Source organism: Chiloscyllium punctatum, chromosome 20, assembly GCF_047496795.1.
Source record: "Chiloscyllium punctatum isolate Juve2018m chromosome 20, sChiPun1.3, whole genome shotgun sequence".
NCBI lineage: Eukaryota > Metazoa > Chordata > Chondrichthyes > Orectolobiformes > Hemiscylliidae > Chiloscyllium > Chiloscyllium punctatum.
In genome coordinates, this window is record NC_092758.1 from 30,185,719 (window position 1) to 30,201,184 (window position 15,466).

Sequence of the window (15,466 nt, forward strand, 5' to 3'; positions counted from 1 at the left end):
CTAACAACATTTTCAGGCATGAGTTCCTCTTCATGAAGCCAAGCTGACTCTGTTGAAAACATTATATATTTCTAAATGGTTTGCTGTTACAGCTTTTCTATTAGACTCCAACATTTCACTAATAACACAAGTTAACTGGCTTTAAGACAACTTTTTTGCTTCTGTACAATGTGAATTAGAGTGTTACACTGGTAGATTTCTAATCTTCAGGGATTGTTCCAAAACCTCGGAATTCTTGGAAGATAACACCAATTCATTCACTACCTCTGTAGCTACTTTATGTAATGTCTGAAGATTCATCCTATCAGGCTTTTAACCCGCTTAGTTTCCCTAGTTTTTTTTCTTTATTGATAGTTGTTCCCCAAATTGCATGGTGTATAGCCTTAAAGATACTCTGGACAGATTCTAGAAACCCGTAGATTTTTTCAAACCTAAACCAACAGATTGGAATCCAACCGCTAGATTGAATTTGCATGGTAGCCCTAACTGAATGAGCAGCAAGGTTCCCTACTAGCATTTTAGGTTTACTTACAGCAAATAGGTTTCAGTGGTTCAAGAACACAGTTTTCCACCACCGTATTGTAGGGTAGCTGCCGGTGTGTGGCTTTATGAGGACAATTTATTTTTAAAAAAAACAAAACCTGCAAATGCTGGGAATCAGAAACAAAAACAGAAATTGCTGGAAAAACTCAGCAGGTCTGGCAGCATCTGTGGAAAGAACGCAGTGTTAACATTTCAGGTCCAGAGACCCTTCGTCAGAATTTAGACCTGGAATGTTATCTCTACTTTCTCCCGACACATGCTGCCAGATCTTCTGAGGTTTTCCAGCAATCTGCTTTAAGTTGGAGTAAGACCTGGGCTCAAAGGAAGATTGTTCCATTTGTTGCAGGTCAGTCATCTCAGTTCTAGGTCATCACTGCAGGAGTTCCTTTGGGTAGTGACCTCATCCCAGCTAACTTCAACTGGTTCCTGCAATCATTAGGTCGGAAGTGGGGATGCTTGCCATTCACAATTCATTAGGTACTGAAGCAGTCCATGCCTAAGTGCAGCAAGATGTGGGCAAAACCCAGGTTTAGGTTGACAAGTGACAAGTTACATTTGTGCCACACATGTGCCAGACAATAATTACCTCCAGGAAAAGAGAATCTAACCATCACCACCTTGATATTCAATAGTGTTAACATGACTGAATCCCCCATTATAAACATCCTGTCAGGTTACCATCAGCCAGAAACGGAACTGGACTTGCCAATATAAATAATATGGCTGCAGAAGCTGTTCAAAGCTTGAAATCGTGCAGTGAATAACTCACCTCCTGACTGCCCAAAGCCTTTTGCACCATCTAAACAGCACAAGTCAGGAATATGATAGAATAGTTCCCACTTGCCTGGATGAGTGCATCCCCAACAATACTCATGAAGCTTGGCACCATCTGGGGCAATATGGTCCACTTGATTGGCACCACATCCACAATTATCCACTCCCTACACCACTGATATTCAGTGGCAGCAGTAAGTGCCATCTACAATTGGTACATTCACCAAGGCTCCTCAGACAATACCTTCCAAAACCACAACCACTCCCGAATAGAAGATCAGGTGTATAAAAAAATGTAAACTCCATCGGCCGGAAATTCCCCTCCAAGCCACTCATCAACCTGTCCCTATAGCAGTAAAAACAATGACTGCAGATACTGGAAACCAGATTCTGGATTAGTGGTGCTGGAAGAGCACAGCAGGTCAGGCAGCATCCAAGGAGCAGCGAAATCGATGTTTCGGGCAAAAGCCCTCCACCTCACCCTAGTTCCAAACTTCCAGCTCAGCACTGTCCCCATGACTTGTCCGGACTTGTCCTACCTGCCTATCTCCTTTTCCACCGATCCACTCCACCCTCTCCTCCCTGACCTATCACCTTCATCCCCTCCCCACTCACCCATTGTACTCTATGCTACTTTCTCCCCACCCCCACCCTCCTCTAGCTTATCTCTCCACGCTTCAGGCTCACTGCCTTTATTCCTGATGAAGGGCTTTTGCCCGAAACGTCGATTTCACTGCTTCTTGGATGCTGCCTGAACTGCTGTGCTCTTCCAGCACCACTAATCCAGAACCTGTCCCTATGGCTGTCCCTTCATTGTGGCTGGGTCAAAATCCTAGGACTCCCTTCCCAAGGGCATTGTGGATCTACCTACACCAATGGACTGCACCATTCAAAAAGGCAGCTCACCTCCACCTTCTCACGGGCAACTGGGTATAAGCAACTAATGCCGGCCCAGCCAGTAATCCTCACATTCCACATTTACATTTTTTTTAAAAATGTGATCAGGAATTAGAACATACTGCCTAATTGTGGGTTGGATACAGATTCAACAATATGTTTCAAAAAACAAGCAAGGAGATATGTAAGAGAGGAGTGAGATTAGCTAGTTTGTTGTTCTAACAAAACACTACAGACTTGATTGGCTGAATAGCCTCCATCCCTGTATTCTGTTACGAGTCTGAATACTCACCATAACAGAAAGTTTACAATAGTGATGGCTCGGATATTAGGGCTTTTAAACAAATCAATAATTGTCGATGATTGTTTACTTTTAGCCTTCAAATCTTCAAGCTGGAAAGAAAGCCAAGAGGATTAAGTAGAGGTATTAATTATTTGAAAACATATTATTACCAACTGCTTGTCTTTCAAATAAGCAGCAAAACCATGGAATGGTGACAGTACAGATAAAAGCTGTTCTGTACTTTGTTTCAGCACAGATTCTCATTAAAAGCAACTCATTATATATTACTATTACAAGAATTATACAGAAATGGACCATTTGGCCTACCTATAACTTACCACTTAAGCCTCTTCTCATCTCTCCTTTTCTGATTTGATCATAATTCTATTTCCTTCTCCCTCAAGTCCTTGTTTGGCATCCCCTTAAATGAGTATGTGCTGTTTGATTCAAGTATTACATTCTCACCACTCTGGATACACAAGCTTATTGTGAATTCTTTACTGGATTTCTTGGCGACTATCTTGTGATGACCTCTAGTTCTGCTGCTTCCAAAGCAGAAGCATTCCTTCTGTATCCATTTTATCAAAACATGTCATAATTTTAAAGAACTTAACAAGATCAGCACTAACCAAGATAACCACATTCCTGAAGAAGGGCTTATGCCCGAAACGTCGATTCTCCTGCTCCTTTGATGCTGCCTGACCTGCTGTGTTTTTCCAGCAACACATTTTTAAGCTCTGATCTCCAGCATCTGCAGTCCTCACTTTCTCCAAGATCACCACTAAGCCTTAGAAAAGAGACCCAGTCTGTAAATTCTTTCCTGATATGCACATCCACACATTTCTGGTGTTATCCTTGTAAATCATCTTCCACCTTGTCCAATGCCTCTATCTTTTATGTAGTATGGCAACTAGAATTTCACACAATACTTTAAGTGTGATGTCATTAAGAAATTCAGTATAATCATCTACTTAAATTTCACCCTTATGGAAATCAAATCCTAGTCTGGAGCTTTTTTCGAGTCTTGATCACCTGTGGCACAACCTTTAATGAACTAATTCCACTTCTCCATGTTGTTCTTAAGCCTGGATTTAAGGACAGGACTGGCAGCAACATTCCAGGGTATAGAAGTTTCAGGTGTGATAAGGGGCATGGGGAAGGGATGATAGAGAGGTGGAACATTGCAGTATTGATAATTTTGAAGGGTGTTGAAGACCCATCGAATCGCTACAGTGTGGAAGCAGTCCATTCAGCCCTTCAAGTCCACACTGTCCTTCTGAAGAGCATCCAATCCAGAACCACCGCCCCTACCCCTTGGACCCTCCACTTCCCATGGCTAATCCACCTAGCCTGCAAACAAAGGCTGACATGCACGTACTTCAGTTAAGATGGTGAATTTATAGAGCATTTTAAGATTAATAAGGAGGTATTAGATGTTTTAACAAGCATAATGGTGTACAAATTCCCAGGACCTGATGAAACGTGTCCCAGGCTGCTAAAGGGAGGCAAGGGAAGTGATTGCTGGCCACAGGTGAAGTGCCAAGTGACAGGAGGAGAGCTAATGTGGTTTCTTTGTTCAAGAAGGGCACCAGGGATAGGCAGGGTAATTACAGAACAGTTAGTCCAATGTCAGTGGTAGAAAAATATTTGAAAAGCTTCTAATGGACAGGGATAAATCAACACTCGCAAAAGCAGGATTAATCAGAAAGAGTCAGCACGGATTTGTTGGAGTGAGGTTCTGCCTGACTAATTTCGTTGAGTATTTGAAAAGATGACGAAATATATTGATGAGAGTTGTGCAGTTGATGTGATTTACATGTCCTTTACATCTTTGATAAGGTTCCACGTGTAAAGCTGGTCCAAAAGGTAAGAGCCCTCAGAATTCAAGTCATGTTGGCAAACTGCACCCAAATTTGGTGTGCAAACAGAAGGCAAGGGATTATGGTGGAGACCTTTGTAATTGGAAGCCTGTGGCCAGCGGTGTACTACAGGAATTGGTGCTGGCACTCTTGCTATTTGTTACCTGTATTAACAACTTGGATATGTATACAGAAGGTTTAATTTGTAAGTTTGCAGATGACACAAAAATGGTGATGTTGTTGTTAGTGAGGAGGATGGTCTCAGGCTACATCCTGATTCTATTCAGCTATTAAATTGGGCAGGACAATATCAGATAGAATTTAATCCTGATAAGTTGAAGTCATGCATTTTGGAAGCTCTAATAAGGGAAGGATATATACACAATGAACGGGGAGTACTGAGGAACAAAGGGACCTTAGTGTACAAGTCCATAGATTCCCGAAGATATCAGAACAGGAAGACAGGGTGGTGAAAAACACAGGGTAAAAACAATGACTGCAGATGCTGGAAACCAGATTCTGGATTATTGCAAGGTTTGTGAAGGTTTGTAGCTCAGGTTGAGGTTTAGGGCGTAGGTTTGCTCGCTGAGCTGTAGGTTTGATATCCAGATATTTCATTACTTGGCTAGGTAACATCATCAGTGGCAACCTCCAAGTGAAGCGAAGCTGTTGTCTCCTGCTTTCTATTTATATATCTTTCTCCTGGATGGGGTTCCTGGGGTTTGTGGTGATGTCATTTCCTGTTCGTTTTCTGAGGGGTTGATAGATGGCACCTAGATTTATGTGTTTGTTTATGGCGTTGTGGTTGGAGTGCCAGGCCTCAAGGAATTCTCTGGCATGTCTTTGCTTAGCCTGTCCCAGGATAGATGTATTGTCCCAGTCGAAATGGTTTTTTCATCTGTGTGTAGGGCTTCGAGGGAGAGAGGGTCGTGTCTTTTTGTGGCTAGCTGGTGTCCATGTATCCTGGTGGCTAACTTTCTTCCTGTTTGTCCTACATAGTGTTTGTGGCAGTCCTTGCATGGAATTCTGTAGGCAAACTGGTGTATTCTGTGGTGGAACAGATCCTCCTAGGAGCAGATATAGCGGAGGCGGAGGAATTGGGAATACGGGATGGCATTTTTGCAGGAGGTAGGATGGGAAGAGGTGTAATCCAGGTAGCTGTGGGAGTCGGTAGGTTTGTAAAAAATGTCGGTGTCAAGTCGGTCGTCATTAGTGGAGATGAAGAGGTCCAGGAAGGGGAGGGAGGTGTCAGAGATGGTCCAGGTAAATTTGAGGTCAGGGTGGAATGTGTTAGTGAAGTTGATGAATTGCTCAACCTCCTCGCGGGAGCACGAGGTGGTGCCAATGCAGTCATCAATGTAGTGGAGGAAGAGGTGGGCAGTGGTGGTGGTGGTAAGTACTCTCATACATTTAAGAAGCATCTAAATCTTTTCTTAAAATACCATGGCACAGTAGGCGATGACCAAGTGCAAGCAAATGGGACTAGTAAAGTTTGATGTTTGTGGGACAGCATTGACATTGTGGGCCAAAGGATCTGTTTCTATGCTGTATGGCTCTATGACAAATCAGATACAAACCATATAAAATGATAAAACTCTAATCTTCTTATAAACTCCCCTACAGTGAAATACTGAAAACAGACTATTGGTAAGGATAGAAAGAAAAACTGGAAAGTCAGTTCAGTGGTTTTGCCTCCCAATTCTGCTGTTAAGATGATCCTCTTCAGCTAGCCAGGCCCTTGGTGTTCAGATATCTTTCTCTGGAAACTTCGACTGGTTTCTAAGAAGTATAGAGATTCACTCAGAAAATGTCCCTCATTTATCAATTCAAATGTCACAGCTCACAGCAACTCCTGGTAAATGATTTTATTCAAGGTTGAATTTAAATCGTAAAATTACAGACTTTCCAGGATGGAGTCACTGTGCACTGCTCCATCGGTTCGAAACGATGTGTATTGGAGTGCACGCAGATGGAGACTGAATTCTGTGTCTACATTATATTTTCCTTTGAGTAAATTTACACATTTTCTTGTTTCTATTACCCCTTCAAGACAATTGCACTGGTTAAATACAGCTTCAAAGTTATGGAAACAAGTTTTACTTTTTATGTTGGTGGTGATGAAAGAGCAGATCATTATTAAAGAGTTCAGCAATCACACAGGAAACAAGCATAATATTGACTATTTGTACCTCAAGATCAGTGAAGAACACCTCTGGAGGAGTGATACCATTTTTCTTTGCAATGTGTCGGAATATTGCTTCAGCCTCCTTTGCCCTTCCCTTTACTAGCAGCCAGCGCGGAGATTCAGGAACAAACCTTAAATTAAAAATTTTTCATTTTCAATAAAAAATACTAAAAAGAGTACCAAGGTCACAGAAAGGATTTGGACAATTAATAATAATGGTAAACATTCCATAATGGTACATATTAACAGATCAGAATTACTTTGCTCAAATCAAGGAGTGGATTTAGAAATGTGTGTGAGAGATAATACAGAATTTGACAGGATGATAGAAATGTCTGGATTATGTGTGCCACTGCTAATCTTGAAAAGTGTCTTATTCTGACATGGAATATACTCCAAGGTCATCTAAAGAGAAAGGATAAGGTGGTATTGATCTTTGTTTTTAGACAACTTTAGCCTGATACGGAATGGAGAATCTAGGGCTTTAAATTGCATACATTACAGCAGGAAAAACTTCAACATTAACAAACACCCAACTGCAATCCTATTTAATGACTCCAGGTTTCAGCTCTTGCTCTAATTAGCTCTCTCACCCTCTAGGAAAAGGGCAGATCATACTTCCTCCCTCACTGCAGCTCTTCTTTCACTTATCAATTCAGACTTTCTCAGTCGGTTTTGCTGCACTGAGCGTTCAGGTGCCACTTTTCTGTGACTCACTTTATGCATCAGAGATTCCAATGATCTGTCTCAGTTTCTGCTTGTAAGGGAACCAATTCACCAGTCTAAGTGAATGCCTTGCAGCTCTTTGTGAGTTCTTTATCACCTACGTATTGAAATAAACTATAATTTACTGCCGCAATTAAGTTAAATGCCTACAGCAAACTTGACTGGGTTTTAGAAAGTTAGCAATCCTTAAAACTTCCTCATTTACCGAACTCAGCCTTGCTGCTCAGGCTCTGTTGGCATAAGGCACAGACAGAGGAGCAGAACTACACCATTTGGCCCATCAAGTCTGCTCTGCTATTCGATCATGGTTTTCTCAATCCCATTCTTCTGCTTTCCCTCCTTAACCCTTGATCCCCTCACTAATCAAAAACCCATCTCTATTTAAAATAATTTCAATAACTTGTGGCCTCTAATGCCCTCTGCAGCAAAGAGTTCCACAGATTATCTACCCCCTGGCTGAAGAAATTCTTCCTCATCTCAGTTCTAAAGGGTCATCTCTTCATTCTGAAGCTGTCTCTCTAGATCCTATCTCTTCTACCAGTGGAAACATCTTGTCCATATCCACTCTATCCAGGCCTCTCAGTATTTTGTAAGTTTCAATCTGATCCTCTCTTATCTTTCTAAACTCCATCGAGTATAGACCCAAGGTCCTCAACCACGCCTCATATAACAAACCCATTCATTCCTGTAAACCTCCTTTGGACCCCTTCCATGGCAGGCACATCTTTCCTTAGATACAGGGCTCAAAACTTCTCACAATATTCCAAATGCAGTAAGCCACCTTTGTGTGATTCATTGAACCTCACATACAGGGAAGTCTACAAAATTCTGAGAGGGAAAGCAGGGAGACTGAGGCAACAAATCTCTTTTGTTCACCAAGCATGATGCTGGTGGAAGCCCATGCTCAATTTGAAGAAACTGAGTTTGTGAGGGTTTAATTGGAACTGGAAGGTTTATCTAGATTTGATTATAAGAAGAGAGCTATAATTCATCTTATATGTGAAAGTCAGCTCAGAGAATAGATGTTTTCTGGCTAAAAAGGGAAGAACAGCTAAAGAAAAATAGTTTTGACTGGTTCCCAGAGAATGAAGTAGTCTCTTAAAAGGGACAGAACTATGTATAAACATTGTACAGGGACTTTGGGCATTTTAGATGTTTGATGGATCTTTTTTCTGCCTTTTAAAATATAAGGTACCGACTGAAATAATACTCAGTTAATGTTGCTTTTATTTTGTTTTGTCTTAAAACTTGAAATATTTTTGTTTGATCCTTTGAGCCAAATCACCAAAAGTTTAAACTTTGGAGATCTGACTGTACCAACAGTCCACTATTTCTGAGAGATCATTCATTGAATTATAAGACAGATTTCCAATAGTTAGACATTTCTAATAGTTCGCCCATGGTCAATTTTTCATGAAAGGGGGAGATTACAGCAAAGTTCATCAATAGTCTGTGCGCACACTGTTAGAACTGGTTAAGATGTGCGTATGTTATCGCTATCTGCTTGGTACAAAAGGGGTTAAGAGATACCAGAAGAATGGAGCTAGGATTTTAAATGCAGTAGGAGGTGATGTCAATAAATTCCAAATGTTGTATGGGTTTAAATGGCCAGTACAGTATATTCAAATGAACATCAATTTGATTGGCTAATGATTACAATAGTTTGTGCATGAACAGCTTGTGCAGGGTTTCAAATTGGATAGCTGCCAAAGGAAACCACTTGTTCAAGTGATCAATCTACATGAATTATAAAATCTTTGTTTACAGGCAGACCAGAGAAATTATGCCTCAGTTTGATTGTGATGTATTCACCACTACACAAATGTTTGAATACAATGAATAAAGGAACTCGAGTCTCACCTGTCCATTGTGGATACAGGAAAGAGGAAAAGAATTTCCATTTCACTTACATGATTCAAGGCATTAAGATGTAGCTTGTTGAAGTTCTGAATTATGTTTCGCTAATTCTCCTGCTGCTCCAAGTTCTGTGTGCAGCACCAACATGCAAACAAGAACTGAATGCAATACTCACCAGAGAAGTATATATGACCCCACAGCTTGGAGGGAACATTGGTCCTGAATTGTGACTATGAAAGCTGAAATTTGTTTGGGAGCTTACCTCCCAACTATCTTGGAAGCAGTCTCTACCTGGACTGCAATCAATTAGAAGGATTCTGAGGAAGGTCATTCGACTCAAAACATTTACTCTGATTTCTCTCCACAGATGCTGCCAGACCCGCTGAACTTTTCCAGCAATCTCTACTTTTGTTTCCGATTTGCAGCATCCACAGTTCTTCCAACTTTTACTCAATTAGAAGGGATCATCTGCCAATTTTACAACCTATTTAATTTTTAATTTCAATCTGGAACAAAATGTATGAGTATTTTAGTGGGCTGAAAATTGATCCCAGTCGGTTATATTCTAGGTAGCGAAAGTGGAAGTTACATTTATTGAATTTTCCATCGCAATTAAGGAGACACAATATACCTTTTTAATACACTATCAAACTTGATCCCCACCCACATGCCTGAAATAGTCTCATGTTCTTTTTTAAAATTTAAATCACTGGCAGTAGTTAATGGCAAATAAAGTTCTGATCTACCGGCGCCATCATTTTAATTCCTACTTACCACCACATAGGAATGTATATTAGGCCAGAGAGAGACAGTGTGAAAAGCAATATCCTCCAATTTCGAATGAAGTATGCAACAAAAGGCAGAGTCATGTAGCCAATTGCAAACGAAATGCAAACACCTAGAATACCAAATATAGCCCGAATGGATTTTCCCAGAAGTTCTGATCCTGTATAAAGAAGAAATCCAGAATAATAGCAATTGTGAGTTAATTCCTACTTTTGCTTCACTTCCTGTTATTGTCATTTTGAAGAAAAATTATCTGGATGTCTATTTAAAAAAAAGCTTTCACTCATTCAGAAGAATATAGACGAAGCATAATCTACAAACCAAACTATATGAAAAATCTTGAATCATGTGTACCTCCCAAATGTTTCAATCAAGCAGCATCAACAGAAGAAAGAAAACAATGTCACCTGGCACATTTTCAGTAGAAGAAGAAAAGATGTGAAAATACTTGTAAAACTATTATCCAAAGTAAAGGGGAAAAAATGAAAATGACTCAATAACTGAAATTGCTGAAAAGGTTCAGCAGTATCTGGCATCATCTGTGGAGAGAAATCAGAGTTAACATTTTGGGCTGAGTGACCCTTCCTCAGAAGTGATGGTAGTGAGGAAAGTGTCAGTTTGTATGCAGAAGATCCACTGGGGCAGAAGAGGGTAAGGAGTAAACAATAGGTGGGTTTAGAGCCCAAAGAGAGAGAAGAACAGCTGAACAGACAAAGGAGTGGATACTGATTTGACTAGGAAGATGAATTGACAATGAAATTAATGACCGTGGACAAGAGAAAAGATGATGTAGTTCCTAACACCACACCTTATATGGAGCATGGAATGTAACAACCTGGTACAAACTTTTGGGAGTGTTTACCAGTAAAACTCCATTGGTTGGGATTGAATAATGTGATCAGATCAATTCATTAGCTGAGTGCCAAAGGAGTTTCTGGGAAGAGGAACACATACTTTTGTGATAAAAATTAGCAGAATAAAGGATTCTCAGGAGAAGCCTTCAAGACCGGCATTTGAGAAGTCCGTGCCCTGAAAAAATCTTCAGAAAAGACAAAGAACCACGAGGCAAGATCTACACCAAGACAAATTTAGCCGCTTCACTTGAATCAGGGTAGTATTTGTTTCAAGCCAAACTTATGGAGTTAATGTTAGAGTTTGGGTTAAATGTAAATTCAGTTAAAGCTAAGGTAAAGTGAAGTTAAATGAAGTAAGTTAAAGTTGAAGTAGATGAAGTAAATAGTAAATGTTGCAAAGAATGTATATTTTATTTTATAGTAAAAATACCATTTATGGCAATGATTTTATTCAATATTCCACCACCAGGAATAACACCCATGTGGCCAGAGAACCAATAACAAACAAAGCCCAATAGGGATGAATCTACGTTTTATATTGAGCATTAGTACTTAAAGGGTTAAATAGAAAGGTTTAATTAATTCATTTCTAAGTTGGCTCCCTGCCTTTTGTCTGTCACACAATGCAAGAATACCTCAGTAAAGGGTTGAAGTCCTCCTTTCTGGGCCCCAGTAGCCCTGGTTCCTAAACAGGAATGCATTAACAGTGTGCACTTTCATGTGCAATGAATGGTCAGTTGTGCTTCTGTTTATGTTGAGAATCATTTCTTTTTGTTCCTGCCAATGTGGTGCATGTATGCAGGCTATCTCCAGGCTAGCAGTGCAGGTCATGATGCACGGCTGGGCTTTCACAGTGGTGCTGCTTCCAGGATCCCAGAAGGTCACAACAGTGGTGAGTACTTCCATCGCAGGCGGGAGGGAAGATAAGACAAGCAACACACCAGAATATTGTGATGCATAAATAAAGATGCAGGTTTGAGAGAACAGCGTGAAAAGTTTCACAAAGGGCTCCCAGAACCAAACACGCTGTATGAAACTCACCAAAATTGACATTTAGCTGATTTGTGGTGAAATAGAGTCAAAGAGATGTACTGCACAGAAACAGATCCTTCTGTCCAACTCATCCATGCCGACTAATCTAGTCCCATTTCCAGCACTTGCCTCATATCCCTCTAAAGCCCTTCTATTCATATACCCATCCAAATGCTGTGTCAGTCTCCACCACTTCCTCCGACAGCTCATTCCATATATGCACCATCCTCTGCATGAAAAAGTTGCCCCTGAGATCCCTTTTAAATCTTTCCACTGTCATCCTAAACCTATGTCCCCTAGTTCTGGACTCCCCCACCCCAGGGAAAGGACTTTGTCTGTATATCGTATCCATGCGAGTCATGATTTTATAAACCTCTACAAGGTCACCCCCTCAGGCTCCGATACTCCAGGGAAAACAGCCCCAGCCAATTCAGCCTCTCCCTATAGCTCAAACCCTCCAAACCCTGGCAACTTCCTTAGAAATCTTTTCTGAACCCTTTCAAGTTTCACAACATCCTTTCAATAGGAAAGAGACCAGAACTGCACACAATATTCCAAAAGTGATCTTACCAATGTCCTGTACAGCTGCAACAAGACCGTCCAATCCTATACTCAATGCTCTGACCAATAAAGGAAAGCGTACTGAACGCCTTCTTCACTATCCTATCTACCTGCGACTCCACTTTCAAGGAACTATGAGCCTGCACTCCAAGGTCTCTTTGTTCAGCAACACTCCCCAGGACCTTACTATTAAGTGTATAACTCCTGTCCTGATTTACTTCCAAAATGCAGCACCTCATTTATCTAAATTAAACTCTATCTGCAACTCCTCGGCCCATTGGCCCATCTGATCAAGATCCCATTGTACTCTGAGGTAAGCTTCTTCGTTGTCCACTACACCTCCAAATTTGGTGTCATCTGCAAATTTACTAACTATACCTCCTCTGTTCACATCCAAATCATTTATATAAATGACGAAAAGCTGTGGACCCAGCACTGATCCTTGTGGCACACCACTGGTCACAGGCCTCCAATCTGAAAAGCAACTCTCCACCATCACCCTTTATTTCTTACCTTTGAGCCAGTTTTGTATCCAAATGGCAAGCTCTCCCTGTATTTCATGTGATCTAACCTTGCTAACTAGTTTACCATGAGGAACCTTGAACGTCTTACTGAAGTCCATATAGATCATGTCCACTCCACTGTCCTCATCATCTTTGTTACTTCTTCTAAAAAACTCAATCAAGTTAGTGAGACATGATTTCCCATGCATAAAGCCATGTTGACTATTCCTAATCAGTCCTTGTCTTTCCAAATGTGTGTAAATCCTGTCCCTCGGGATTCTGTCCAACAACTTGTCCACCACTGATGTCAGGCTCACCGGTCTATAGTTCCCTAGCTTGTCCTTACCACCCTTCTTAAACAGTAGCACCACGTTAGCCAACCTCCAGTCTTCTAGCACCTCACTGTGACTATTGATGATACAAATATCTCAGCAAGGGGCCCAGCAATCACTTCTCTAGCTTCCCGCAGAGTTTCAGCGTACACCTGATCAGGTTCTGGGGATTTATTCACTTTTATGTGTTTTAAGACATCCAGCACCTCCTCCTCTGTAATATGGACATTTTTCAAGATGTCACCATCTATTTCTCCACATTCTATACCTCCCATGTCCTTCTCCTCAGTAAACACTGATGCAAAATATTTGTTTAGTAATTCTCCTGTAGTTCCACACGTTGGCTGCCTTGATGATTTTTAAGGGGCCCTACTCTCTCCCTACTTACCCTTTGTTCCTTAATATATTTATAAAATCCCTATGGATTCTCCTTAACCCTATTTGCCAAAGCTATTTCATGTCCCTGTTTGCCCTCATGATTTCCCACTTAAGTATACTCCTATTGCTTTTATATTCTTAGTATTCAATCAATCTCGCCTGAAAAACCTGACATATGCTTCCTTCTTTTTCTTGACCTAAACCTCAATTCCTCTAATCACCCAGCATTCTCTATGCCTACCAGCCTTGCCTTCCTCCCTAACATGAACATATTGTCTCTGGACTCTGTTATCTCATTTCTGAAGCCTTCCCATTTTCCAGCCATTTATTACCTGCGAACATCTGCCTCCAATCAGCTTTTGAAAGTTCTTGTCTAATACCGTCAAAATTAACCTTCCTCCAATTTAGAACTTCAAATTTTAGGTCCAGTCTATCCTTTTACATCACTATTTTAAAACTAATGGAATTATGATCGCTGGCCCCAAAATGCTCCCCCACTGACATCTCAGTCACTTGCCCCGCCTTATTTCCCAAGAGGAGGTCAAGTTTTGCACTCTCTCTGGTAGGTACATCCACATTCTGAATCAGAAAGTTTTCTTATACACACTTAACAAATCCCTCATCATCTCAACCCTTAACACTATGGCTTAAAACTTAGACACTTTTTTGAGAGAACACTGTGGAACTCCATCAATGATAAAGTCGTATAAACATTGCATTGTGCACAGAGGTAGGGTTCTTTCAAAATCTTCTTATAAAGGATCCTGTGGACAGCTTGGTCACAATATGGCAGCATTTTATATTATGTTTGACAGTAATGTCCATTTAACATGCTTAGAGGACTTGTGTATTGAATAATTGGGGCAAATGGACTTAATTCAAGTGGAATTTAAGGCAAAATGTGAAAGATCACTGTGGACAGTAGACTTGTGTTTTTAACAATATTTCCTGTAAACAATCTGTCTGGTGATAACTGTATACTTTGCTGTAGGACTCTGGCTGGGGCTGTTTTGAACAAGTATCCAGATTGGATTTGAGAGGTCCTGGTTTCACTTGGTTCAGTCGGCGGGGAGTCTGCTAAGAACAAGCTGCGTTTACCAAAGAACAAGCTGCCCAGTTTCCTGAACATGTGTCTGCAGGAGTTCAAGAACAACTATGGGTGATCAGTGATTATACCAGCAAGAATATCAGAATTCTCCTGTGGTTCCACATGTTGGCTACCTTGATGATTTGTAAGGGGCCCTATTCTCTCCCTAGTTACTTTTTTTTCTTTAATATATTTATAAAATCCCTGTGGATTCTCTGGAACATTTATACTTTTGCCTTCAAGAATAATCCATTGGCAAAAGTGTTTTATTTAAGAAAGCCAATCACTGCACAGAAACTCATATTTTTTTCCTCCTTTTCCTGAAAAGATTATATGTGTATATTTGTGTGGTATGTTTTTGAGGATAGTTAGACAGATAAGCATTCATATTTCTATATTATTGGCTGTGCAGTTTCACCAAATATTGTGTGGGTGTATACACACACATTTATATTTAAAAAAAACATTTATTTTGAAAATAAAACCATAGTCATGTTTATTAAGAAATCCAGTTGATATTGGTTGTTTAAAGTGTGATAAAAGTACAGTAGTTTATTGTTCACCTTGATAACTGGAAGAGTCTTTAGTTTGTGAGGTGACTCATGGAGTCATGGAAGATGCTTTCCTCCAGCCTTGGTTATACTACTGTGTTTATCCCGAACAAAAAAGCTTTGGATTTGAATAAATTTTATTACATAAAACATGTGGGGTGAGTTGGCTAGATTTGAGATATAGATTAAAAATGTATCGCAGTATTTAACAGTGGGAAACATTGAGAGAAATAATTAAAATTTGTACATGATAATATG

At 40.4% G+C, this 15,466-nt stretch overlaps 1 protein-coding gene across 2 annotated transcripts in view; it reads right to left on the reverse strand.

Annotated features, from left to right (window-relative positions):
• LOC140491999 (organic cation/carnitine transporter 2-like) overlaps positions 1 to 15,466 on the reverse strand; it is a 58,752-nt gene that overhangs the window by 22,632 nt on the left and 20,654 nt on the right. For both annotated transcript variants that reach the window (XM_072590575.1, XM_072590576.1), the window contains exons 4-6: positions 9,899 to 10,070; positions 6,546 to 6,672; positions 2,507 to 2,607 (exon numbers count right to left, since the gene is read on the reverse strand). In XM_072590575.1, coding sequence (XP_072446676.1) covers positions 2,507 to 2,607; positions 6,546 to 6,672; positions 9,899 to 10,070 — 400 coding nt within the window. The remainder of the gene's footprint in view (positions 1 to 2,506; positions 2,608 to 6,545; positions 6,673 to 9,898; positions 10,071 to 15,466) is intronic.